Here is a 27,554-nt window from a genome sequence, read left to right as displayed (position 1 = left end):
CTTGCTACTGGCTCCTATCATAGGACGGTGGCCATCTTTTTATTGTATATGGTCAGTATACCTTTGCCTGTATACTTTTTTTATGTCCTTAACCACGTGGATTAATAAATTCATTTTAAAAATACTACACTATGGGCCATTTTATGTTGGCTCCCCAGTGAGCCAACATTCATTTCTAGAGCCCATATTTCAAGGCATAGGAGCCACATCACTTATGACACCAGTCCACCAGTCCAGAGGAGGACGCTACTTCCGCTGTGAGCTGACCAGGATCCTGCCCATCCACCTAAGTGGCTTCTACATTGATGCCCGGTGTTTTACACCAAGGGAGACGATCGTTTGGCTGCCCAATACCCAGAGGGAGGAGAGTCCGTTAAGATTGCCCAGCTCATCCATCCCATCCCATGAGGGGGACCTCTGGTTATATTATATGCGTACTGAAAGATACGCATCTGGTGAGTGCGTATTTTTACTATTTATCACCACACCACCGGACCGTGAAGTCAACTCCTGTACCTAGCACCTACCACCAACTGTCACCAATTTTATCATTATTATATTATTTTACTGATCTATTATTTTATAATTTATTATCATTTATTACCAGACTGGAGTATATATCTTTTAGCGCTGCACTTTTTACTTGTGTATTTTATGAGGTGTTATTGTGGTGACCTTTTTTGTGCCATAACTGCTATATTATTAAGCGCTCACTGATTCCATTTATTGCATAGTGAGTAAAGAAACCTTATGGGTCTGGTCAGCCCCAACCACGACCCCCCACCCCTCCCAATCTACACAATCCCAGGAGGGAGAGCTTTGCAGTAATAGTGGATTCACTTGGGAGTGGAGAGGGGCATATGTAGCATAAGTAATAAAGAGAGGGTAATAATCAGTTGCTCGAGTCACTAGAAATTGTAGAAAAGTCTGGAAATGTGTTGATGATGAATAGATGATGTCATTAGTCTACTATTACACGGTAAATCTCGGTAGATATGAAATGATCCCAGCCAAGCCCAATACTTATAAATGTAGATGGAGATTCCTTAGCTGTAGGTATCAGCTCCTCCATTCCCTCTGTTCTGTTTATACATCTGAACCATTCTTTTAGTGAGGGGACGAGTGGGGAACCCCAGTGTGCCGGTATACAGGCCCTTGCTGCACTCACCAGATCCATCACTAGTGACTTATGGTAGGCCCGACTAGATGAGGAGGAGGAGGAGTGCAGTAGGTATTCAGCAGGTAAGTACTCTAGCGAGTCAGAGGTAACTTGGTGAATCGGTGTGTGAACTTTCATCCAGAAAGTTTGAATTTTTGAGCATTTCCACCAGATATGTAAGAGAGTTCCTAGGGATTGTTGACATCGCCAACATTTGTCTGGAAGCGTCGGATTCATTTTGTGTAATCTATCTGGTGTTCTGTACCATCTGGACAACAGTTTGTAATTCGTTTCCTGGGTCGATACATTCACCGAACCTTTGTGTGCTGTGTGAAAGATTTGTTCCCAATTCTCAGGAGAAAGTTCAGTTTGTAGGTCTGTAGACCACTTTGGACACGCTAACCCCGAATCGGCCGATATATGAGCATCTAGGAGAGTATGCACAGTGGAAATGACATGTTGTTGTGTAGCGGTTTTGAAGCAAAGTTTTTCGAGTGTTGTCAGACTACGAGACATAGACATCAAGTATGGAGCAGATGTGAGAAAGTGGTGAAGCTGGAGGTATGTCCACGGGGAGAGTTTTATCGCCGGCTGTTGTGAAGTGAAGTACGCTCGATCCCTTAGCTTTCCGGCATGAAAGCACTGATGGGCCCGGATGACTGAATTTGATGAGAGGTCCGGTATAAATCTTGGTGTCATACCTGGTTGAAAATCTGGATTCATTCTGATAGGGGTCATAGGGCCCGGGATCGAGGAGATTTCAGTACACTTACATGCTGCGTGAAAGGTGAGAATGGTCGGTTTGATCAAAGGGTGCGCTTGGATAGCAGAAGGAAGGTGTTTGCTAGCTAGCCACGGAATCGCCTGCAAGGGTACATCCATAAAGGAGGCTTCCGGACTAATCCAATCTTTTATTGTACCATGGACATGCCAGTCTACTATTCTGGATATATGGCACGCCCAGTAGAATTTCGTAAGATTGGGGAGTCCTATTCCTCCTAACTGCTTGGGTAGTGTCAGTTGGCTATAGCTAATACGTGGGGTTTTCCCGCACCAAAGGAACCGTGAGCATATCCTCTGGTAGGCTTTTAGGAAGGTCTGGGGGATTTCTATTGGTACGGTCTGTAGGATATACAAAAGGCGCGGAAGCACATTCATTTTAAAGATTGCCGCTCTCCCAAACCAGGAAAACTTGGGGTTGTCTCATCTTTTAAGATCTTCCGTCACAGTGCGTAAAAGCGGAACATAATTTCTTGTGAATAATTCATTGAGGCATTTTGGCAACTGGACACCGAGGTACATGATGGCCTCCGGTTGCCAAGAGAAGGGGAAATTGTCTCTACACAGCTTAACCATGGCCGCTGGCAGGGTAATGTTCACAGCATGAGATTTGCCGAAATTGATTTCAACCACTACCCTACAGGGCACTTCTACCCCCTTCCTGCCTACAGGGCACTTCTACCCCCTTCCTGCCCAGGCCAATTTCCAGCTTTCAGCGCTGTCACACTTTGAATGACAATTGCGCGGTCATGCAACATTGTACCCATATGGCATTTTTATCATTTTTTTTGACAGATTTATTTTGGTGGTATTTAATCACTTCTGGGTTTTTTATTTTTCTTAAGCAAATCAAAAACCACTGAAAATTTTGAAAAAAAAATTTTCTTAGTTATAATATTTTGTAAATAAGTAATTTTTCTCCTACACTGATGTGCGCTAATGAGGTTGCAGTGATAGGCACTGATAGCCTGCACTGATGAGGAGGCACTGGTAGGTGTCACTGATGGGCACTGAAAGGCAACACTCATATATGGCACGGGCACTGATAGGCGGCACTGACGGGCACTGATAGGCGGCACTGATTGACAGCACTGATTGGCATTGATAGGTGGCACTGACTGGCACTGATGGGTGACACTGAAAGGCAGCTCATATGGGCACTGATATGTGGCATTGATGTGCACTGGCAGGTGGCATGGATGAGCACTGACAGGTGGCACTGCTGGGGCTACACAGATCATCAGGGCACACTGATCATCAGTGCCCTGATGATCGGTGTACATGTCCCCTCCGAGGAATGCCGATTACCGGCTCTCATCTCCTCTGTCACCGTGACAGCTCGAGAGGAGAGAAATGCCGATAACCGGCATTTCCCTATTTACTATGCGATCAGCTGTGATTGGACACAGCTGATCATGTGCTGTTTTCCTCATATTTGTTTAACTGTGCATTGTATCACCAATTCTTATTTCACCAGGTTTGTTTCTATGTATTGAACTGTTGCTGCCATCTGCTGGCCAGAATTTGCATGCTGCATGCCTCTGCTTTTGCTAGTAAAGTTTTTCCTCTGCTGGGTGTGGTTTTAGGCAAGCCTTGGTTCTGGTCACTTCCCGCAGCCATTTTATGTGCTTTATAGCTGTGTGACAGGACATTCATACCCAGGGCTTGTGAAGGCATCAGTTTTTGACCAGCAGTTTGCCTCAGGAAAGATATCACAGGACAGCATCACTACCTCTACTACCTTACAGTATTGTATCACTGTTTGTCGCTGTATTTGAACCAAATAAACCCACGCTGATTTCATTCCCGTGTATACGTTTGGATCCATCTAACCTGAGCATCTGCCGGTCCGGTCTGCTCCACTGCTTGGATACGAAGGTAGGAAGTTACACAGCCATTATCAGTTATACCGTCATTCGCCTTCATGTGGGGACAGAACAGTCAAAAACTGCCTTAAAGTCCATACCCCGCTACAGATTCCCTCAGAGTCCAGTACCACACTCAGGAATCTCCCTAGCAACAGGCCCACTTGCAGCAAATCTGCCCGGCTACAGTGCATGTTCCACAAGCCTATGCGGAAGCACTGCGCATACGCAGTATCTATACTCTCACCTGGAAGTCCTCCACAACTCGCCAAGCCATTCCTAAAGTCCTATATTAACCTTTCCTCGCATAATAGAAGTACTGTTTATGCACGCTCCTTACATTGCCGTGGCCGCCGCAAAACCCCGCAATTCACTCTAAACATCTTAGAAATTTTATCAAAGTGCCCTATCGGAGCCGTGCTGCGATTTTCAGCCCCCAATTCAAAAGTTCATTTTCTTAAAGAGACAGCGCACCTTAAGTCAAAATGGCCGAAAAGGACTTTGCACAGTTCCCCAGTGATGAACTAAAGCAAATGCAACCTGATACTGATCACAAGAGCAGGGAACAGAATCCACACTTCCAGCAGAACAAGTCGTGCGACCAAGACGCTCTCTCAAACTGACGGTAAAGGTAATTGAACACTATCACACCACGAAAGATGAGCTATGTGATAACCTGGAGGAACAATGGGAACGAGTTTCCTCCCTCATGTCCGGACTTAAATCCTCCTCAGGTGATGCGACAAGCTTACAAGTTGCCATCGGGCGGCTGGATACAGCTCAAGAAAGATACAAGAGACTGTCCACAAGGTATATAACCTTTCTAAAAGACTCTATCGATGAAGCCCTATCAGAACTGAGCAAGGCAGAATCAATAGACAGACAAAGAGACGTCATGGTGCTGGACGTTAAAGGTAAAGCAGAACTCCGTATCTCGCATTTGCAAGAAACTAGATCACACAGATCAAATTCATCTAAACATTCCTCTCGGTCATACAGATCATCGTGCTCAAGAAGCTCAGCCTTGAGTGACAGATTACTAGAGGCCCGCATAAACGCAGAGCAATCCAAAGCGAGACGCTCCTTCACTGAAAAAGAAGCTCTTGCAGAGGCAGAGGCCAAGAGGCCAAGAGGGCAGAGGCAGAGGCCAAGAGGGCAGAGGCAGAGGCCAAGAGGGCAGAGGCAGAGGCAGAGGCCAAGAGGGCAGAAGCGGAAGCAGAGGCTCGAATAAAGATTTTCGAATCAGAGATGCAGGAGGAAATTGCGTTGGCTAAAGTAAGACTACTTGAGCAAGCATTGAGCCAAGGTCCTGATCCAGTCTGCTCACCACCACAGGAGATAGGTGATCCAGTTGATCGCAGCAATGACTATGTACTGAATCAGTTATCTGCGCCACCCCCAGTTTGCAGTACCGTCCAAGCCAACAACACTGAAACCTCCAAGTCAGCTCTACCTGTGGTACCAGTGCCACCCACAGCACCCGAGCAACCTAATAACCGTCACCCAGATGTGCCCTCTCAAAGATGGTTGTTACAGCAAGATCGCTATCAGGCATTTTCTGGCCTACCTCCACAGCTCAAGCAGCAGTCATCACAATCCACAGAGGCTAAATGAAAGCTTAACCCTGCAGCTACATCATTCTACCCGGAAGCATCTCACCCCTTCACACCAGGCAGCCCATACGCCCCAGGGGCATCACAAGTCATCATGGCAACAAGCAGTGAGAAATCAGATATGTCTATGGTGAGCAGAGAGCTAATCAACACCAGTCTCTCAAAATTTGATGACCGTGCAGAGAGCTACAGAGCTTGGAAGGCAACCTTCAAGGCCGCCATCGCTAACCTCAACCTAACCGCAGAGCAGGAGTTTGACCTCTTGATCAAATGGCTGGGCCCAGGCTCCACAAATCGTGTCAAGAGCCTCAGAACTGTCTACGTGGGACAAGCAGAAGCAGGTCTAGCTGCCGCCTGGCAGAGACTCGAACGTACCTTCGGCAGTGCAGAAGCAATAGAGAAGGCCCTATTCAAGAGACTGCAGAACGTTCCAAGGATCAATCTCAAGGATGTCCAGAAGCTTCAGGATTTAAGTGATCTGCTCATGGAACTGGAGCTTGCTAAGGGTGACCCTCGTCTGTCCGGGCTGTGCTACCTGGATACAGCTCATGGAGTGAACCCAATTGTCGTGAAGCTACCATACAGTCTGCAAGTCCCCCATTTATTCACTTCTGTAGGTTAATCGATGAACAGTCCCAGATGAGGAATGACCCCAGCCTCGACTTCCTGGAGTTCAACACTACAGCTTCAGCAACATCATCATCAAGGTATGAAAGCATCATGCATAAACACAGAGACTTCAAGAGCAGCGTGAGTGTTAGAAAGACTAACCTACCATCTCCTGCATGCCCCTGTTATAGCTAGTAAAGTTTTTTCTATGCTGGGCGTGGTTTTAGGCAAGCCTTGGTTCTGGTCACTTCCTGCAGCCATTTTATGTGCTTTATAGCTGTGTGACAGGACATTCAATACCCTGGGCTTGTGAAGGCATCAGTTTTTGACCAGCAGTTAGCCTCAGGAAAAATATCACAGGACAGCATCAATACCTCTACTGCCTTACAGTATTGTATCACTGTTTGTCGCTGTATTTGGATCAAATAAACCTACGCTGATTTCATTCCCGTGTATACGTTTGGATCCGTCTAACCTAAGCATCTGGCGGTCCGGTCTGCTCCACTGCTTGGATACGAAGGTAGGAAGTTACACAGCCATTATCAGATATACCTTCATTCGCCTTCATGTGGGGACAGAACAAGGTCTTAGTATGACCTTTAGGGGGAACCCCACGCACTTTAAAAAAAAAATTCACTGTGGGGTCCTTCCTAACCATTCCAACGGACCTAAAGGCTCTGGTAAGAATTAGGGGGACGGCACACGTCTTTTTTAATATAAATGTCAGTCGTGCTGCAGCAGGCTCTATACATTATACAGATGTGCAACTTTGCAGGGAGTTTATGGGGACCCCCCAGGAATGATAATTACATTTTTAATTTGTTTTGTTTTTTTTCTTTAAGCAATGAAAAAATGACTGCCCCTTTAAAAACGGTACTTTTTTAAGTTTATTTCACTGATTCCTGTCCCTCAGGGCCGTCCCCGAGTCCCCATACCACTTCTGGGGCCAATAACTGGCATAAAAGCCTTCAGAATGGTCACTTTTCAATGTACAACTTCCAGTCCCATAGACTTGCATTGAGTTTGAAGTTTGCAGTTGAACTTTCGTCAACTTCGAATGTTCGACCGCGAACTGAACAGGGGGGTGTTGGACCCGTCACTACTTATTACATGTCTGTGTCCTTCTGTACAAGAATTCTAAGTCCTCATGCACACGGGACGTTGTTACAGCGGCTGTTTTTGGCTTTTGATGATTTTTTCTCCAGCCAGTAAACCCCCCAACATGTTCTCCTCGGTGTCCATACACACAGAGACTGGAATCAGAGTTTTCTGGCTGGAAATAAAAACCAGAACTAGCGGGCTTCTAGAGGAATTTTTTAGCTGTAAATACGCTCTAATGCTGAAAACGTAGAAAAATGCAGCAAAATGCAGTAAATCGCGGCAAACCAGTGTTTTTGGACTTCTTTTATCAAAAAAACAACCTTGAAAAAACATGATAAAATGTTGCTAAACGCTAATGCAAAAACGCTACAAAAACTCTGGTATTTAACGTGACTTTACACAGCTAATGTTATCAATGTTATCACCCCCCCCCCCCCCCCTCAGTGTGCATGGAGTCTTCTAGCTATGTGTCTCAGTCCCAGCCTCTCCCTGTGTAGGAATGTACACCTCGCCCCTGTAGGAGGGTACAGAATGGGTCACACTGGATATGGAGTGTCAGACTTTCACTTTCGTTTCTCTCTTCCGCTCTCAGCGATGGCGTCTTCTGATCTGAGGAAGGAGCTGGAATGTTCCGTCTGTCTGGACTTTTATACGGATCCTGTAACCCTGAGATGTGGACACAACTTCTGCCGGGACTGTATTGGCCGTGTGTTGGATACACAGGAGGGGTCTGTAGGTTATTCCTGTCCTGAATGTAAACAAAGCTTCAAGAAACGTCCCGTCCTTCAGAAGAATCTGAAGCTACGTAACATAGTGGAGAACTTCCAGTCTACCCATCCAGAGCAGGAGGAGTCCGGGGTCTTCTGTACTTACTGTATTCACACTCCTGTACCGGCTGTGAAATCCTGTCTGATGTGTGAAGCTTCTCTGTGTGACAACCACCTGAGAGTCCACAGCAAGTCACCAGAACACGTCCTGTGTGACCCCACCACTTCCCTGAAGGACAGGAAATGCTCCATCCATAAGAAGATCTTGGAGTATTACTGCACCGAGGACTCAACCTGTATCTGTATGTCCTGCAGGCTGGATGGAGAACATCGGGGACACCAGGTGGAGACTCTGGAGGAGGCCTCTGAGATGAAGAAGAAGAAACTGAGGAATGTTCTGCAGAAACTGATGACAGAGAGAGAGGAGATGGAGAAAAGAGTCCAGAGTCTGCAGGAATGCAGGAGGAAAGTACAAGGAAAAGCAGATGATGAAACCAAGAGAGTCACTGCCCTGTTCAGAGACCTCAGGAGACGTCTGGAAGACCTGGAGAAGAGAGTCCTGAGGGACATCTCCTGGTGGGCAGAGCGGATCTCCCGTCCCATGTTGGATTATATTCAGGATCTGGAAATAAAGGAGGAGGAGCTGTCCAGGAAGATGAGGGACATTGAGGAGCTGTGTAACATGACGGATCCACTGATTGTCCTACAGGAATCAGACACAGGTGACTTGTGTGATACTGAGGATGGAGATGATGAGGACAGAGAGAGACATGAGAACCTCCTCCATGATGGAGGGGATGGGGATGTGGGGGGGATCTCACACACATTACACACGGGTTTATCTGATATCATGTCTGGGGTCAATGTACAGAAATGTACAGGCACACATGTCTCTCCACATTCTACTACAAAGGGCAAAGGTCCCATCAATGCTCCACCATCCAGGCCAGACCCCCAACCCTCCCCCACTGGAGGACCAAATATTGGGGCTGTACAGCAAACATGGGGGGTGTCGGGGGTTACAGACATATTACTGGATGTGAGGACAGCTGGTAATTATCTACATATATCAGATGACGGGGAAACTGCAAACAGGTCATCACATCAGAATCGGCCAGAAACACCAGAGAGGTTCCAGGGTCCTCAGGTGATGAGCAGTCAGAGCTTCTCCTCCGGGAGACATTACTGGGAAGTGGATGTCGGGGGGTCAGAGTCCTGGACAGTCGGGATGTGTTACCCCAATATAGACAGGAGAGGAGATCAGTCAGTGATTGGATATAATAAGAAGTCCTGGGGGTTGGAGAGGGTGGGGTTGTTGGGGGGTAATCAGTACTCAGTGATACATGGCAGTAATAGGACCCCATTCCCCGGCGGTGTCTCCAGTACCAGAGTCGGGATAGATCTGGATTATGAGGCCGGGCGGATTTCCTTCTATGATCTGTGTGACCCGATCCGACACCTCCACACCTTCACCACCACCTTCACTCAGCCCCTCCATGCTGTGGTATATGTATGGGTAGGTTATATAAAGATATGTGGGAGGAGCCAGAAGTGAGAGATCCGCCCAGAGACATCACAAGGGGGATGATCTGATTGGTGCAATCCTCAGCCAATAGGAGGGAGGGCAGGAAACAGGAGTGATTTGTGGAGAAAGCTGCAGGTTCCGGGGCCGTCATCTTCATCCTAAACCTCACTTCACTCCCTAGTGTGTCACTGACCAGGAACAAGCATGCAGGAGGTCCGAGTGCTCCGCCTTCACTAGCTGCATGCTTGTTCTGGGTCAGTGACACCCTAAGTAGTGTAGCCAGGATGGAGATGATAGCCCTGGAGCCGGAACCTTCCCAGTGTATCTGTAGCCACAATGTGTGTTTTCAGTTTTGGATGGAGTGTGGAGGGATTAGAGCCCCTGTCAGTTTTTCCTGCTATCCAGGACTCTGTCAGAATGGTTTCCTTTCACTTCCTGTCCTGCTGACAACAATTTCCCCGACAGGAAGTGAGGGGAAGTCTCTCTGTATTGGAGCCCTGCATAGCAGGACCGTCCTGGCTAGACATGTGACCACCAACACATTTCTTTTCCTTCACTTCCTTATAGAAATCATTTAATTTCCCTCCATTTTCCGGTTTTGGAATTTGTTTTGTTTTGTTTCGTTACAAATTCAGAAAATTCAAATCTAATTCAAAAAGTAATGAATCAGCATTCAGATGTATTCTATTCAACATTCCAATTTTGGAAAACGGTTATATTCGTTGTATTCTATTCTATTCAACTAAATTCAGAAAATTTGAATTAAATGTGTTATTTTTCACATGACTGTCATTTGAATCTAAGTGTTTTCTATATCTTGTCTCTGCTCCTCCCTTTCCTCTGGTTTAGTTCTTACTGTATAGATAGCTCCTCCCCCTTTCCCAGTAAGGCATTGCAGCTCTAGCCTCATGTCATGGAGCAGAGCACATTATGATCTTTTGACCTATCGAATGTTCATTGTTGTAAGATTCTCTGTTTATGGAATAAACTTCACAAGATCTACAAGATGTCTTATGGATTGAGTCACTGACTGTGGTATCCAACTGAGATTGGAGTGATCGCTATCTCATCACAACTGTAAGTTACAGAGATCACACTATCAATGCTGAGATTGGAGACACAGAACAACATTAGAAAAGTAATACATTGATAATCACAGTTATTCTAAACAAAATTTGAATTTCAGAGCACAGTTATATTCTATTGTATTCTATTCTATTGTATTCTCTTTATTCTGTTCTTTTATTTTATTTATTCTATTATATTCTTTTTTTTTTTATTCCAGTCTATTATTTTCTATTCTATTCTTTTTATTCTAGTCTTATATTCTACTCCATTCTATTCTTTTCAAAATCTGAATTTCAGAAGATAGCCATATTCTATTCTATTTTATTGTATTCTGGTCTATTCTTTTCTATTCTATTCCATGATTTTCTTTTCTATTTTATTCTAGTCTTGTCTATTTTATTATTTTTTTATTCTATTCTAATATTTAATTTATAATTCTACTCTTTTCTATTCTTTTCTATTGTATCCCTTTATTTTATATTCTATTCTATCTTACTCTATTATTTTTTTCTTTTATTCCGAATTTTGATTTGGAACGCAAGGAAGTGCACCTGCCTAGTCCTAGTCCTGGGAGACAATGGATGTCGCAGGATTGGTGTCCTCTCGGTGTCTCACCTGAGGCCACGCCCATCACTGGGTGTATGGAGGGCGTACAGCCACTGGAATGCTCCACACAGAACCCCGCCCCTCCTCTCTATTCCAAGCTAAGACTCCGCCTCCCTTTATTCTGAGATGGATCCTTCTAACGATCGATGTGCACCCAGCATGCTGATCCTTCCTCTATTTTGTATTGCTTTACGTTGCATGGGAATGAACACATATCACACATATGATGAACACGTATCACACATATGATGATCACGTATCACACACATGATGAACACGTATCACACACATGATGAACACGTATCACACATTCTAAAAAGAGAGAGAAAGACCTCAGGAAAGGAATCCGAGGGACAAGAGGGGGTAGCAGCATTTTTCAGGGGGGCAGGGCCACCCCCCAAAGGGAGGGACGGAAGAAGGGACATGCAGCATGGGGACCACATGGGATCTGAGAGAGGCTGCGGGCTGCTTGATAGTGTATGCAGAGCCTGACTCTTGTTCCCAGGGATGTACGGAGCTGTGAAGGTGAGTGTCTTCTCTCTTGCCAGGATGGGGGGGTTGCCAGTGTGTATGGGGCGCTGGTAGTAGAAGGCTCTCTTGGTTGGGGGGGTGCTGTTGGTCAATGTCAGGCTCTTATCGTGTTGGAGGGGGGTGTTTGTCAGTGCCAAGGTCTCTCTGAGGGGGGGAGCCGATTTTTGTGTTGACGTGTGTATCCTGGGTGACAGTCCATGCTGAGAAGTCCCAGCACCTCACATGGTCATTAGTTGTAGGGACCAGAAGGTGACATGAAGGGTGGAGATGACGTGTGTATCCAGGGTGACAGTCCATGCTGAGAAGTCCCAGCACCTCACATGGTCATTAGTTGTAGGGACCAGAAGGTGACATGAAGGGTGGAGATGACGTGTGTATCCAGGGTGACAGTCCATGCTGAGAAGTCCCAGCACCTCACATGGAAATTAGTTGTAGGGACCAGAAGGTGAATAGAAGAGTGTGAAGCAATAGTCTGGATGACTCCAATCTAGACATGGAAGGCACACGGCAATCTTTAATCTACAAATATAATGAGGATGATTAGAGGGGCCCCCACCTGCCATCCCCCCCCATATACTTGGGAGCCCTAATAACAAGGGATAGTTGGCACCATAACGGGTCTTGTAGGAAAGGCCGGGAGTCCCTAATCCTGAATCGGGATAAAGAATTCTCCAGTCCATAGATGATATAAATGACAGCATGCTAGTACATCACTGAATCATTCTTCCAATATGAGATATGGAGGAGTCCGCCAATCATCTAGGCTTCAATAAGATCATCCAGCCATATGGAGACCAGAAAATAATGTCCCCAAAGTTGGTCCCCGCACTGCAGTGCCCTGGCAGAATGTGTGCCATAAATTCCAGGTCTATTGATGAATGAAAAGTAATCGCTAGTAAATCAGCTGAATGATCACAAATGATGATATGAGTTCAGAGATATAGACCAAGGATGGCACAGAGAATGATCAGAATCAGATATATATGGTGTGACCGCATCTTGTCCCAGATCCTTGAGGGTACCTTCCTTTAGTATTGAGTATGGAAGCGAACCACATGTGTTCACAGGGTATAGATGGCTAATGATGGAGTCATACAGCAGCCTGGGTTCCCCTCCATGTCATGGTAACAGCAGAGCATGCAGCAATGCGGTCAGGTCAGCCTAGGGTATGGTGGAAGCGTGCAGAGTTATCAGCGGTACGGCCAGAAAAACATCCCACGTCTGGGAGTGAACCCTTATATGCAGAGCTTGGCAGGGATGTGGCTGGGTAAGTATCCCAAGATCGAGGATCAAAGTGGACCGGGGGAGACCATCCAGATATCTATGCAGAGCGTGCATGGAGGACCAGCATCAGACAGTCGGGACTGCGCAGGCGCGGACGTCACCCGGTCTCCCCCAGTTCCCTTTGATCCTCAATCTTGGGATACTTACCCGGCCACATCCCTGCCAAGCTCTGCATACAAGCGTTCCTCTCCTTTTCCCGACACGTTCCTCTTCTCGTCCCGACACGTTCCTCTTCTCGTCCCGACACGTTCCTCTCCTCGTCCCGACACGTTCCTCTCCTCGTCCCGACACGTTCCTCCCCTCGCCCCGACACGTTCCTCCCCTCGCCCCGACACGTTCCTCCCCTCGCCCCGACACGTTCCTCAACTCGCCCCGACACGTTCCTCAACTCGCCCCGACACGTTCCTCAACTCGCCCCGACACTTTCCTCCCCTCGACCCGACACTTTCCTCCCCTCGACCCGACACGTTCCTCCCCTCGTCCCGACACGTTCCTTTCCTCGTCCCGACACGTTCCCGACACGTATTGTAAAGGAAAGACACTTCACTTCTCCAGACACTGCTGGTGATTGTTACATGTCTCATGGAGTGATAATTCGCTGTAAATTATGGATATTGATGTATCAAAATCATAACTCTGTATACTGGCGGTCGGTCGCTCTGTATACTGGCGGTCGGTCGCTCTGTATACTGGCGGTCGGTCGCTCTGTATACTGGCGGTCGGTCGCTCTGTATACTGGCTGTCCGTCACTCTGTATACTGGCGGTCACTCACTCTGTATACTGGCTGTCCGTCGCTCTGTATACTGGGGGTCACTCGCTCTGTATACTGGCGGTCGGTCGCTCTGTATACTGGCGGTCCGTTGCTCTTTATACTGGTAGTCATTCACAGTGCAGAGATCAGGACTGCACTACATACAAGAGCCCTGACGTGTTTCTAGCGTGTGGGATACAGAGGGTTAGTAGAACGTCGGCCAACATTCTTCCTGTATTGTGACACCAGCAATGTTTATGTTAATGTTAAAGCAAGCGGATGGATGGATGGATTTACAGATGGATGGATGGATTGATAGATGGATGGATGGACATAACACACAGACATCCTGCATTCTCTCCCCCTGGCAGAGTCTCTGTAAGAACCAGGACTTGTGCTGGCAGAGAGGAATGTAGGATGTGTGCGTTCTGTCTGTCCCATGGAGGATCTTTAGCACAAGCCTTGCTGGGGTCCGAATACAGCCTGGATGGATGGATGGATGGATGGATAGATTGATGGATGGACAGATGGATGGATGGATGGACAGATGGATGGATGTGATAAACCATCTTCTCTGGAGCTGCTCTGCTAACCTTCTCACACTGTAGAAAGCAGCCTGTTCCCTCCCTGCTGGCAGAAGCTGTTGGTTTGTCTTTAGACCAAGTGTAGGCAGATAGAAGTCCCTGTATGTCCCAGCGGGGATGGAGGAATCTGTCTGCCTCTTCTAATCTGTCCCCATAGCAGACTGTGCTGTGCTGTCAGTGTCTCCTCCCCCCCCCCCCCCCATCCATCTGCCGACATCTCCTCTGTCACACTAAAAAGTCAAATAAGTTGGGCTGAGGAAGGGGACAACATAAACCGACCACTAGGCGCTAAATCCCACCAGCCAACATGGGGTGAAGCCAGACAACAAGTGGCGGGTCCCACATCTGCTCCGATGACCATTGGGGATGTAATATTGATAAAACCAAGAAATCAGAGCTCTGGTGGTGAAAGCCAGGGGGATGAGACGATGACATACACAACCAATAGTCAATATGTCCCAATCCAATACTTTCATAGGATAATAAAACCATGACTACCCAGATTCCACGACTACCATGTCATAATATGGCCCTTCATGAAACATGGCACAAGTCACATGCTGAAAAGGAGTCATGGGAGCTGCTTACTGAGACGATGACATGGCTGATGGGAGTCTGGATGGGGAACTCAATGGATTTACCTTCTGAAAGAGGGATTCCAGCATACATTGTGCTTGGAGCTCGGTATAGGGAGTGTTTAACCCCGCGGGGTCCCAGGAGGACACATTGTAATGTCAGTGGATACATATTGGGTGAAATAAAGGCTATTTCTGGTAGACATACTACACTATATTCAGCGTTTTCTACATGAATGCGGAGTGGATTGGATCTACATAAAAGTGCCGGCAGAGAGTGGGAAGATCTGGGGACCATGATACCTACCCGGGATACAAGGGAAAAGTCCAGTCTGACCCGTCATTATGGGTCCAACTTGGAGGTGAGCACAGAAGTGTGTTGGAGGTGGAAGAGCACTGAGGGGGGATACAGGAGCACCGGACACTGGTATACAGCAGTGTGACAACACCGCTCCACGGGAAGGTACTGCCGATTTAAAGGGACAGATCACTATAACTGCCATTGTATGAAGTTGCAGCATTTCTGTTGTATTTCTATCACAAAGCACTGCTGATGTTCTAGAATTTATGGGGTTTATAAGTACTTATCGGAATAGATGATGAGTAGCATATATTGACCATCACAAGCACAGAAGAGTGTTCCTGATTGTCACTACTGAAAGACGCACTTAGGAGGATGCAGGTAACACAACAAGCGCCATTCTATTCATCTCATTGCTGAGCTGCATTTTATTACTATTGGACTTTGTTATATGTGGGAACACATCACATGCTGGCTGCACCTTCATTAGGAGGCATTTATTGTGCTGAAGGTTTTCTATACAGGGAGGCAGCTTACTCCAGTCCAGCAGTGTTCATTCATCCACAAAAACATTTGTGTCATAATTCTCATGAGCGGCATATCTCCAGTGATGGAAATGAAATGAAAATGACCCCAAATTTATGTCAATTGATGAAAACTATGAGGAAAAACAATTCCATTTTCATCAACAAACGAAAATGGAATGACAATGTGAGGGAGGGATGTTTACCCACGTGGACTTCCAGTTTCCTTGGAGCTCCGTCTGTAAAGCCTGTGAGGGCTTCCCCTCCCAGCAAGCAAGGTAGTGACTGTAGCATGCTTAGTGGTGTGGGGTGCTTAGCACTGTGTGCATTACAGGCCTCCTCAGATGACCATCCAGAGCACTGTGTGCATTACAGGCCTCCTCAGAAGACATCCAGAACACTGTGTGCATTACAGGCCTCCTCAGATGACCATCCAGAGCACTGTGTGCATTACAGGCCTCCTCAGATGACCATCCAGAAGACTGTGTGCATTACAGGCCTCCTCAGATGACCATCCAGAGCACTGTGTGCATTACAGACCTCCTCAGATGACCATCCAGAGCACTGTGTGCATTACAGACCTCCTCAGATGACCATCCAGAGCACTGTGTGCATTACAGGCCTCCTCAGATGACCATCCAGAACACTGTGTGCATTACAGACCTCTTCAGATGACCATCCAGAGCACTGTGTGCATTACAGGCCTCCTCCGATGACCATCCAGAGCACTCTGTGCATTACAGGCCTCCTCAGGTGACCATCCAGAGCACTGTGTACATTACAGGCCTCCTCAGATGACCATCCAGAGCACTGTGTGCATTACAGGCCTCCTCAGATGACCATCCAGAACACTGTGTGCATTACAGGCCTCCTCAGATGACCATCCAGAACACTGTCTGCATTACAGGCCTCCTCAGATGACCATCCAGAGCACTGTGTACATTACAGGCCTCCTCAGATGACCATCCAGAACACTGTGTGCATTACAGGCCTCCTCAGATGACCATCCAGAACACTGTCTGCATTACAGGCCTCCTCAGATGACCATCCAGAACACTGTGTGCATTACAGGCCTCCTCCGATGACCATCCAGAACACTGTGTGCATTACAGGCCTCCTCAGATGACCATCCAGAACACTGTGTGCATTACAGGCCTCCTCCGATGACCATCCAGAACACTGTTTGCATTACAAGCCTCCTCAGATGACCATCCAGAACACTGTGTGCATTACAGATCTCCTCACACCACCCAGAGCCCTGTGTGTATTACAGGCTTCCTCAGACCATCATCTGGAGCACTATGTGCATTACAGGCCTCCTCAGATGACCTTCCAGAGCACTGTGCATTACAAGCCTCCTCCGTTCAGGTGATCTGAGAGGACTTATGTCCACAGTGCTTTGGACTGTGGTCTGAGGAGGCCTTTAATGCACACAGTGCTCTGGATGGGGGTCTGAGGTGGCCTGTAATGCACACAGTGCTCTGGGTGGTCTGAGGAGGCCTGTAATGCACACAGTGCTCTGGGTGGTCTGAGGAGGCCTGTAATGCACACAGTGCTCTGGATGGGGGTCTGAGGTGGCCTGTAATGCACACAGTGCTCTGGGTGGTCTGAGGAGGTCCTGAATGCACACAATATTAGGCACACCACACCACTAAGCACACTACAGTCACTACCTTGCTTGCTGGGAGGGGAAGCACTCATGGGATTTACAGGTGGAGCTCCAAGGACCCCGGAAGTCCCCATAGGTAAACGTCCCTCCCTCACATTTTCATTACCTTTTCATTCATTGGTGAAAATTAAATTTATTTTCTGATAGTTTTCCTCCATTGATGAATATGTCGGGTCATTTTCATTTTGTTTTCATCATTGGAAAAATGACGCTGAGGAAAATTATGTGTGAAAATGTTTTTGTTGATGAAATTACCACTGCATGCTGGGATTATTTTCCTTGCACCTGATTGGATGCTTTTTACAAAGTGAAGCTTCACCACATTCCCTAAGCTCTGGGGACAATGAGGGCATCTGCACTTGCAGAGTGCCCAGTCTATTTGCCTTTAGTAAACCACTGATGTCATTCCACACCCGCCTGCTGTACACATCTGTGGGCGGAGCCAGGTGATTGGCACCCAGAGAGGAGAGAATACACATGGAGACCAGAGATTGCAGTAACGTGTATTGGTAGAAACGTTCTGACAAGGTGGGAACAGAGACAATGTAACACGGCTGAACTGCCCAGCAGCACTAACACATTGCAGAGGATTCCCAAAAATAAGATTGACACAATTTGTAGGGGCATCTCCACTGCACAGACATCCATCCCACTTAGCATACCTTATACTAAACCTCCCTCAACACTTTCCTCTTTTGACCTTTCTACTACCGAAGAGGTCACTAAGGTTTTCTCAGAAGCCCGTCTCACTACCTGCCCCCTGGATCCTGTCCCCTCACAACTACTACAGTCACCCTCTTCTTCCATCCTATGCTCCCTCACTCACATCTTCAATCTCTCCCTCTCTACTGGTGCCTTCCCCTCCCCTCTAAAGCACGTGCACATCACTCCCATACTTAACAAGCCCTCCCTGGACCCCACCAACCTGAACAACTTAAGACCCATCTTCCTGCTCCTGTTTACCTCTAAACTCTTAGAGAGCTTAGTCTACAATCCCCTGAGCTCCCACCTCACCGACAATGACCTTCCTGACCCTTTACAGTCTGGCTTTTGCTCACTCCACTCCACTAAAACTGCCCTACTAAACCTCACTAATGATCTACTAACCAATGGCCACTACTCTGTAGTCTTACTACTTGACCTCTCTGCGGCTTTTGATATGGTTGACCATCCCCTCCTCCTCAAAAAATTCCACTCTCTTGGCCTCCGAGACTCTGCTCTCTCCTGGTTCTCCTCCTACCTATCCCAGCACTCCTTCAGTGTTAGCTATAACTCTGGCTCCTCCTCTTCACTCCCTCTTTCTGTAGGGGTCCCTCAAGGTTCCATCCTTGGACCCCTACTCTTCTCCATCTACACCTCCTCCTTTGGTCACTTGATAAACTCACATGGCTTTAAGTACCATCTCTATGCTGATGACACACAAATCTATCTTTCTACCCCTCACCTCACCCCTTCAGTCTCCTCTCACATTACTAACCTACGAAGTGACATATCGGCATGAATGTCACTCCACTTCTCTGCCAATCTCTCCACTGGCCTCCATTCAGTGTCCTCTCCCCTCTCTGCCAAGCCCTCCACTGGCCTCCACTCAGTATCCTCCACCCCTCTCTGCCAATCCCTCCACTGGCCTCCACTCAGTGTCCTCCACCCCCCTCTTCCAATCCCTCCACTGGCCTCCACTCAGTATCCTCCACCCCCCTCTTCCAATCCCTCCACTGGCCACCACTCAGTGTCCTCCACCCCTCTCTGCCAATTCCTCCACTGGCTTCTCGTTGCCCAACGGATAAAATTCAGAACATTAACAATAACATATAAAGCCATATATAACTCTGCCCCAAATTACATCACCGATCTTGTCTCCAAATATCACCCAAACCGTACTCTCCGCTCCTCGCATGACCTCCTGCTCTCTAGCTCCCTTGTCTCCTCCTCTAATGCTTGTCTCTAGGACTTCCCCCATCCTCTGGAACTCTCTACCCCAATTTATCAGACTATAGCCTACTGTGCTCACTTTTAGGTGATCTCTGAAAACCTATCTCTTCAGAGAAGCGTATCCTGCCCTCAGCTAATAATATAATCTTCTACTCTTTTAACCACACGATCCCCCACAGTTACTTCCTTTTGTACCACTAGCCCCTCCCTCCTAGATTATAAGCTCCCAGGATCAGACCCTCCTAACCCTCTTGTATTGAACTGCATTGTTTCTGTATTGTCTCCCGTTATATTGTAAAGTGCTGAGCAAACTGTTGGCGCCATAAATCCTGTATAATAATAATAATCAGGATTGAGGAATAGGATAGGCAGCATAGGCAGTCTTCAAGGGATCCCAGATCCCTAACAAATGGAATCAGTTACATCAGCATCAGGGACAAGATAGTTGTTGTTGATCCAGGACTGATTCACACTGATTCACTCAGATGGGGGCATGGTCACAGATGGGGTGCTACGTTTGCATGAGTGCTGCTTTTGAAGGAGTGCTAAGAGCAGTTAAACACAGCAACTTACAGCAGTCTAATCATGCCTTCCCTGCTTTTCACAGGTAATTTGCTGATATCTGCTCTCCTCCATTCTAAACTGAAACAACTCATAGACTCCAGCTGTCTCTGGGTAATTTGCTGATATCTGCTCTCCTCCATTCTAAACTGAAACTCATGGACTCCTGTTAATTTCAGAACAAATAGTGTATATATATTTTTGTCTATGTTGAGTAGTTCTCACCTCTTGCTGCACCCTTTAAGACTCTGGTCTGTTTGAGAAACCTCCCCCCATCTCATGTGATCCTTATCAGTTCCTAATTGGGGTGGAGAGGAGTTGCTCATTTGACCATCTCTCTATAAATTTAGATCAGCTCATGGGGGGTGGTCACAGATGGGGTGCTGAGTTTTCATGAGTGCTGCTTTTGAAGGAGTGCTAAGAGCAGTTGACCAAAAGCAGGAGAACTCAAGCAGCAGGAAGAAACACCAACAAGAAACTCTCCTGCATGCTGGACAGACTGCAAGCAAACACCCCGGGAAACATCTACAAGTCTGAGTCCCACTCCGTGTACCTTTTATATGTCCCCTCTACTCCTCCTTTTCCCAAAATCTCACTTCTTTACCCCTCTGCTCCACCCCAAAACTTGTACATCTCCCCCTCACTGCTACCATCTCCCTATTATTATACAGGATTTATATAGCGCCAACGGTTTGCTCAGCACTTTACATTATAATGGGAGACAGTACAGTAACAATACAATACACGAAGGGTTCGAGGGCCCTGCTCCTTGGAGCTTACAATCTAGGAGAGAGGGGAGCTTGCTGAAGTTACAGTTTAGAGTGGAGATGAGAGCAGCTGATTATGGTCGCTTCCAACAATTTTCTGGTTTAGGGCCCCACCAACACTCAAGGCCCAATTTTTCGGCCCCCGTTTCACAGGTACATGTCATTTAAATTTTTTTTTTTTTTACAATTTTTCTGTAATTGTTACCAATTGATAACTGCAGGGCCCCTGCCTGCGCCCAGCAAGAGAGGCTGTGAGGGGTTACAGTGTTCAGGCACCACCAACACCCAAGGTCCAAATGTATTTATTTTGTACCCCTTACTCATTGACGAGGGGGGGCAGCATCAGGGCGCCCCCTTTTATATAAAGGGATACCCTTATGCTAATGACCCCCCCTTCCCGCAGACCCCCATCAGGCCAGGGTTGTGGGGAAAAAGCCCTTGTCCCCATGCCGAGAGCACATGGCCTGGTAAGGCCCAGAGAGGGCTAGTTGTTCGTTTCCCCCCCCCCCCCCCTTTCTTGCCTGCCAGGCCTGCGCTCGGATAAAGGGTCTGGTAGGAGGTTAGGAGGGACCCCACACTTTTTCCACTTTTTTTGAGGGGTGGGGTTCCCCTTAGAAGGCTTAAAAGGCCTAAAGGGTCTAGTATGGCTTTTAGGGGGAACCCCATGCACTTTAAAAAAAATTTGGTAAGGATTAGGGGGGTCTACACATTTTTTTTTTATAAAAATGTCAGTCATGCTGCAGCAGGCTCTATACATTATACAGATGTGCAACTTTGCAGGGAGTTTATGGGGACCCCCCAGGAATGATAATTACATTTTTAATTTGTTTTGTTTTTTACTTTAAGCAATGAAAAAATTAATGCCTCTTTAAAAACGGTACTTTTGGAATTTTTTTCCACTGATTCCTGTCCCTCAGGGCCGTCCCCGAGTCCCCATACCACTTCTGGGGCCAATAACTGGCATAAAAGCCTTCAGAATGGTCACTTTTCAATGTACAACTTCCAGTCCCATAGACTTGCATTGAGTTCAAAGTTTGCAGTTGTACTTTCGTCAAGTTCGAATGTTTGACCGCCAACCGAACAGGGGGTTCGCCTCCCCTCTGATGATGTGCTATGCACGAAAGGCCTAAGGAGGAGCTGACAGAGCGTGACGTCACTGCCGTAGGAGCCATGAGGAAGCCCAGCGGCCATCTTTAATAGGGTCAGTGCTGCATACTCTGCATATTACACTGGAGATTCTGTGCTAATGCAACCCTGTCACTGATTTTACTAATAACATTTATTGGAATGAAAGTTCTTTAAATACTACACTATGGCTACCGGTTTCTTGGCTTCCACTTGGAGCTATTAAACTTGCAGGCTACCCCCCATTGATTTTCAACTACCAGAGGAAGGGAGCTCTGTACCCAGGCTGAGCACCCATCCATCCCTAAGGGGACCTCTGGACCCAGCAGATCTCAACAATATCCCAAGACTTGATGACCATTCCATAGATAGAAGCTCACCTATATATCCCACCTATCTAGAGAGATCCTGGTGGTTATAAATTATGTGCGCATTACCCATGCGCTTCCGGTGAGTGCGCACTTTTACTATTGGTTCCTGTCACAAGCCTATTCTAATCTGCTGCTGAATGGATCATCCATTTTATATACTATGTGAACTGATTATTTATTATTGAACTCTTTTATCTATTATTGGACATATTTATTTATTTATCGGCGCTGCACCTATATTTACATTTTATTCATTTGGAGGTTTACTGTGGTTACCTTTTTGGTGTTTCAGCTGCTGCTATAAGAGCGCTCACTATATATATCATATTTATCGAACAGGGGGGTGTTGGACCCGTCACTACTTATTACATGTCTGTGTCCTTCTGTACACGAATTCTAAGTCCTCATGCACACGGGACGTTGTTACAGCGGCTGTTTTGGGATTATGATTTTTGATGATTTTTTCTCCAGCCAGTAAACCCCCCAGCATGTTCTCCTCGGTGTCCATACACACAGAGACTGGAATCAGCGTTTTCTAGCTGGAAATAAAACCCGGAACTAGCGGGCTTCTAGGGGAATTTTGTAGCTGTAAACACTCTCTAATGCTGAAAAACGCAGCAAAACGCAGTAAACTGGCATTTCTGTACTTTTTTTTTTTTTTTTACTAAAAAAAAAAAATGTTTTGGTAACAAAAAAATGTGAAAAAACACAACAAAACACCACTAAATGCTAATGCAAAAACCCTAAAAAAAACCTCCGTATTTAACGTGACTTTACACAGCTAATGTTACCAATGTTATCACCCCCCCCCCCCCAGTGTGCATGGAGCCTTCTAGCTATGTGTCTCAGTCCCAGCCTCTCCCTGTGTAGGAATGTACACCTCGCCCCCCCCCCCCCCCCCCCGTAGGAGGGTACAGAACGGGTCACATTGGATACAGAGTGTCAGACTTTAACTTTCGTTTCTCTCTTCCGCTCTCAGCGATGGCGTCTTCTGATCTGAGGAAGGAGCTGGAATGTTCCGTCTGTCTGGAATTTTATACAGATCCTGTAACCCTGAGATGTGGACACAACTTCTGCCGGGACTGTATTGGCCGTGTGTTGGATACACAGGAGGGGTTTGGAGGTTATTCCTGTCCTGAATGTAATCAAAGCTTCAAGAAACGTCCCGTCCTTCAGAGGAATCTGAAGCTACGTAACATAGTGGAGAACTTCCAGTCTACCCATCCAGAGCAGGAGGAGTCCGGGGTCTTCTGTACTTACTGTATTCACACTCCTGTACCGGCTGTGAAATCCTGTCTGATGTGTGAAGCTTCTCTGTGTGACAACCACCTGAGAGTCCACAGCAAGTCACCAGAACACGTCCTATGTGACCCCACCACTTCCCTGAAGGACAGGAAATGCTCCATCCATAAGAAGATCCTGGAGTATTACTGCACTGAGGACTCCACCTGTATCTGTATGTCCTGCGGGTTCATTGGAGAACATCGGGGACACCAGGTGGAGACTCTGGAGGAGACCTCTGAGATGAAGAAGAAGAAACTGAGGAATGTTCTGCAGAAACTGATGACAGAGAGAGAGGAGATGGAGAAAAGAGTCCAGAGTCTGCAGGAACGCAGGAGGAAAGTACAAGGAAAAGCAGATGATGAAACCAAGAGAATCACTGCCCTGTTCAGAGACCTCAGGAGACGTCTGGAAGACCTGGAGAAGAGAGTCCTGAGGGACATCTCTGGGTGGGCAGAGCGGGTCTCCTGTTCCATGTTGGATTATATTCAGGATCTGGAAATAAAGAAGGAGGAGCTGTCCAGGAAGATGGAAGACATTGAGGAGCTGTGTAACATGACGGATCCACTGACTGTCCTACAGGAATCAGACACAGGTGACTTGTGTGATACTGAGGATGGAGATGATGAGGACAGAGAGAGACATGAGAACCTCCTCCATGATGGTGGGGATGGGGATGTGGGGGGGATCTCACACACATTACACACGGGTTTATCTGATATCATGTCTGGGGTCAATGTACAGAAATGTACAGGCACACATGTCTCTCCACATTCTACTACAAAGGGCAAAGGTCCCATCAATGGTCAACCATCCAGGCCAGACCCCAACCTTCCCCCACTGGAGGACCAAATATTGGGGCTGTACAGCAAACATGGGGGGTGTCGGGGGTTACAGACATATTACTGGATGTGAGGACAGCTGGTAATTATCTACATATATCAGATGACGGGAAAAAAGCATCCAAGTCATCATCACATCAGAATCATCCAGAAACACCAGAGAGGTTCCAGTATCCTCAGGTGATGAGCAGTCAGAGCTTCTCCTCCGGGAGACATTACTGGGAAGTGGATGTCGGGGGGTCACGTTACTGGACAATTGGGATGTGTTACCCCAATATAGACAGGAGAGGAGGTCAGTCAGAGATTGGATATAATAAGAAATCTTGGAGGTTGGAGAGGTGGTTGTGCGGTAATCAGTACTCAGTGGTACATGACAGTAAGAAGACCTCATTACCCGGCGGTGTCTCCAGTACCAGAGTCAGGATAGATCTGGATTATGAGGCCGGGCGGATCTCCTTCTATGATCTGTGTGACCCGATCCGACACCTCCACACCTTCACCACCACCTTCACTCAGCCCCTCCATGCCGGGGTAGGTGTTTGGAAAGGTTGCATAAAGATATGTGGGAGGAGCCAGAAGTGAGATATCCGCCCAGAGACATTACAAGGGGGATGATCTGATTGGTGCAATACTCAGCCAATAGGAGGAAGGGCAGGAAACAGGAGTGATTTGTGGAGAAAGCTGCAGGTTCCGGGGACGTCATCTTCATCCTAAACCTCACTTCACTCCCTAGTGTGTCAATGACCAGGAACAAGCATGCAGGAGGTCCGAGTGTTCCGCCTTCACTGGCTGCATGCTTGTTCTGGGTCAGTGACACCCTAAGTAGTGTAGCCAGGATGGAGATGATAGCCCTGGAGCCAGAACCTTCCCAGTGTATCTGTAGCCACAATGTGTGTTTTCAGTTTTGGATGGAGTGTGGAAGGATTAGAGCCCCTGTCAGTTTTTCCTGCTATCCAGGACTCTGTCAGAATGGTTTCCTTTCACTTCCTGTCCTGCTGACAACAATTTCCCCGACAGGAAGTGAGGGGAAGTCTCTCTGTATTGGAGCCCTGCATAGCAGGACCGTCCTGGCTAGACATGTGACCACCAACACATTTCTTTTCCTTCACTTCCTTATGGAAATCATTTCATTTCCCTCCATTTTCCGGTTTTGGAATTTGTTTTGTTTTGTTTCGTTACAAATTCAGAAAATTCAAATCTAATTCAAAAAGTATTGAATCAGCATTCAGATGTATTCTATTCGAAATTCCAATTTTGGAAAACTGTTATATTCGTTGTATTCTATTCTATTCAACTAAATTCAGAAAATTTGAATCAAATGTGTAATGTTTCACATTACTGTCATATGCCTTTAAGTGTTTTCTATATCTTGTCTCTGCTCCTCCCTTTCCTCTGGTTTAGTTCTTGCTGTATAGATAGCCCCTCCCCCTTTCCCAGTAAGGCATTGCAGCTCTAGCCTCATGTCATGGAGCAGAGCACATTATGATCTTTTGACCTATCGAATGTTCATTGTTGTAAGATTCTCTGTTTATGGAATAAACTTCACAAGATCTACAAGATGTCTTATGGATTGAGTCACTGACTGTGGTATCCAACTGAGATTGGAGTGATCGCTATCTCATCACAGCTGTAAGTTACAGAGATCACACTATCAATGCTGAGATTGGAGACACAGAACAACATTAGAAAAGTAATACATTGATAATCACATTTATTCTAAACAAAATTTGAATTTCAGAGCACAGTTATATTCTATTTATTCTATTCTATTGTATTCTCTTTATTCTATTCTTTTACTTTATTTATTCTATTTTATTCTATTCTATTATTTTTTTTTTATTCCATTCAATTATTTTCTATTCTATTCTTTTTATTCTAGTCTTATATTCTACTCCATTCTATTCTTTTGAAAATCTGAATTTCAGAAGATAGCCATATTCTATTCTATTTTATTGTATTCTGGTCGATTCTTTTCTATTCTATCCCATTATTTTCTTTTCTATTTTATTCTAGTCTTCTCTATTTTTTTTTTATTCTATTCTAATATTTAATTTATAATTCTACTCTTTTCTATTTTTTTCTATTTTATCCCTTTATTTTATATTCTATTCTATCTTACTCTATTATTTTTTTCTTTTATTCCGAATTTTGATTTGGAATGCAAAGAACCGCACCTGCCTAGTCCTAGTCCTGGGAGACAATATATGTCGCAGGATTGGTGTCCTCTCGGTGTCTCACCTGCGGCTACGCCCATCTCTGGGTGTATGGAGGGCGTACAGCCACTGGAATGCTCCACACAGAACCCCGCCCCTCCTCTCTATTCTAAGGTAAGACTCCGCCTCCCTCCATTCTGAGATGGATCTTTGTAACGATCGATGTGCACCCAGTGTGGTGATCCTTCCTCTATATTGTATTGCTTTATGTAGCATGGGAATGAACACATATCACACACATGATGAACACATATCACACACATGATGATCACGTATCACACATATAATGAACATGTATCACACACATGATGATCACGTATCACACACATGATGAACACATATCACACATATGATGAACACATATCACACATTATAAAAAGAGAGAGAAAGACCTCAGGAAAGGAATCCGAGGGCCAAAAGGTCCCAATGAGGACAACCTGCGGGTTAGAAAATGATGAAATTGTTTATTGTAAAATATAAAATGGAGACAATTGGGATAAGATTCAGACCCGCCCACCACCAACAGGAGGTGACATGAAGGGTCTAGATGACGTGTGTATCCAGGGTGACAGTCCATGCAGAGAAGTCCCAGCACCTCACATGGAAATTAGTTGTAGGGACCAGAAGGTGACATGAAGGGTGGAGATGACGTGTGTATCCAGGGTGACAGTCCATGCTGAGAAGTCCCAGCACCTCACATGGAAATTAGTTGTAGGGACCAGAAGGTGTCATGAAGGGTGGAGATGACGTGTGTATCCAGGGTGACAGCCCATGCTGAGAAGTCCCAGCACCTCACATGGAAATCAGTTGTAGGGACCAGAAGGTGACATGAAGGGTGGAGATGACGTGTGTATCCAGGGTGACAGTCCATGCAGAGAAATCCCAGCACCTCACATGGAAATTAGTTGTAGGGACCAGAAGGTGAATAGAAGAGTGTGAAGCAATAGTCTGGATGACTCCAATCTAGACATGGAAGGCACACGGCAATCTTTAATCTACAAAGTTAATGATGATGATTAGAAGGGCCCCCACCTGCCATCCCCTCCCATATACTTGGGAGCCCTAATAACAAGGGATAGTTGGCACCATAACGGGGTCTTGTAGGAAAGGCCGGGAGTCCCTAATCCTAAATCGGGATAAAGAATTCTC

At 46.4% G+C, this 27,554-nt stretch overlaps 1 protein-coding gene and 1 pseudogene across 1 annotated transcript; both read left to right on the top strand.

Moving 5' to 3' along the window:
• The first annotated feature begins 7,690 nt into the window (after nucleotides 1–7,690).
• Nucleotides 7,691–10,426, top strand: LOC149449553 (E3 ubiquitin-protein ligase TRIM39-like). Its single transcript, XM_089693085.1, has one exon. The coding sequence runs from the start codon at nucleotides 7,722–7,724 to the stop codon at nucleotides 9,447–9,449; it is 1,728 nt and encodes a 575-aa protein (XP_089549211.1). The 5' UTR covers nucleotides 7,691–7,721; the 3' UTR covers nucleotides 9,450–10,426.
• Nucleotides 10,427–23,050: 12,624 nt separating this feature from the next.
• On the top strand, nucleotides 23,051–24,851 carry LOC149449552 (E3 ubiquitin/ISG15 ligase TRIM25-like; annotated as a pseudogene).
• The last annotated feature ends 2,703 nt before the right edge of the window (nucleotides 24,852–27,554 follow it).

This window comes from Staurois parvus, unplaced genomic scaffold (assembly GCF_062004578.1).
Source record: "Staurois parvus isolate SC_StPar_1 unplaced genomic scaffold, SC_StPar_1.0 ptg000612l, whole genome shotgun sequence".
Classification (NCBI taxonomy): domain Eukaryota; kingdom Metazoa; phylum Chordata; class Amphibia; order Anura; family Ranidae; genus Staurois; species Staurois parvus.
The sequence above is the reverse complement of the archived record's forward strand: the minus strand, read 5'-3'. Positions and strand labels throughout refer to the sequence as shown.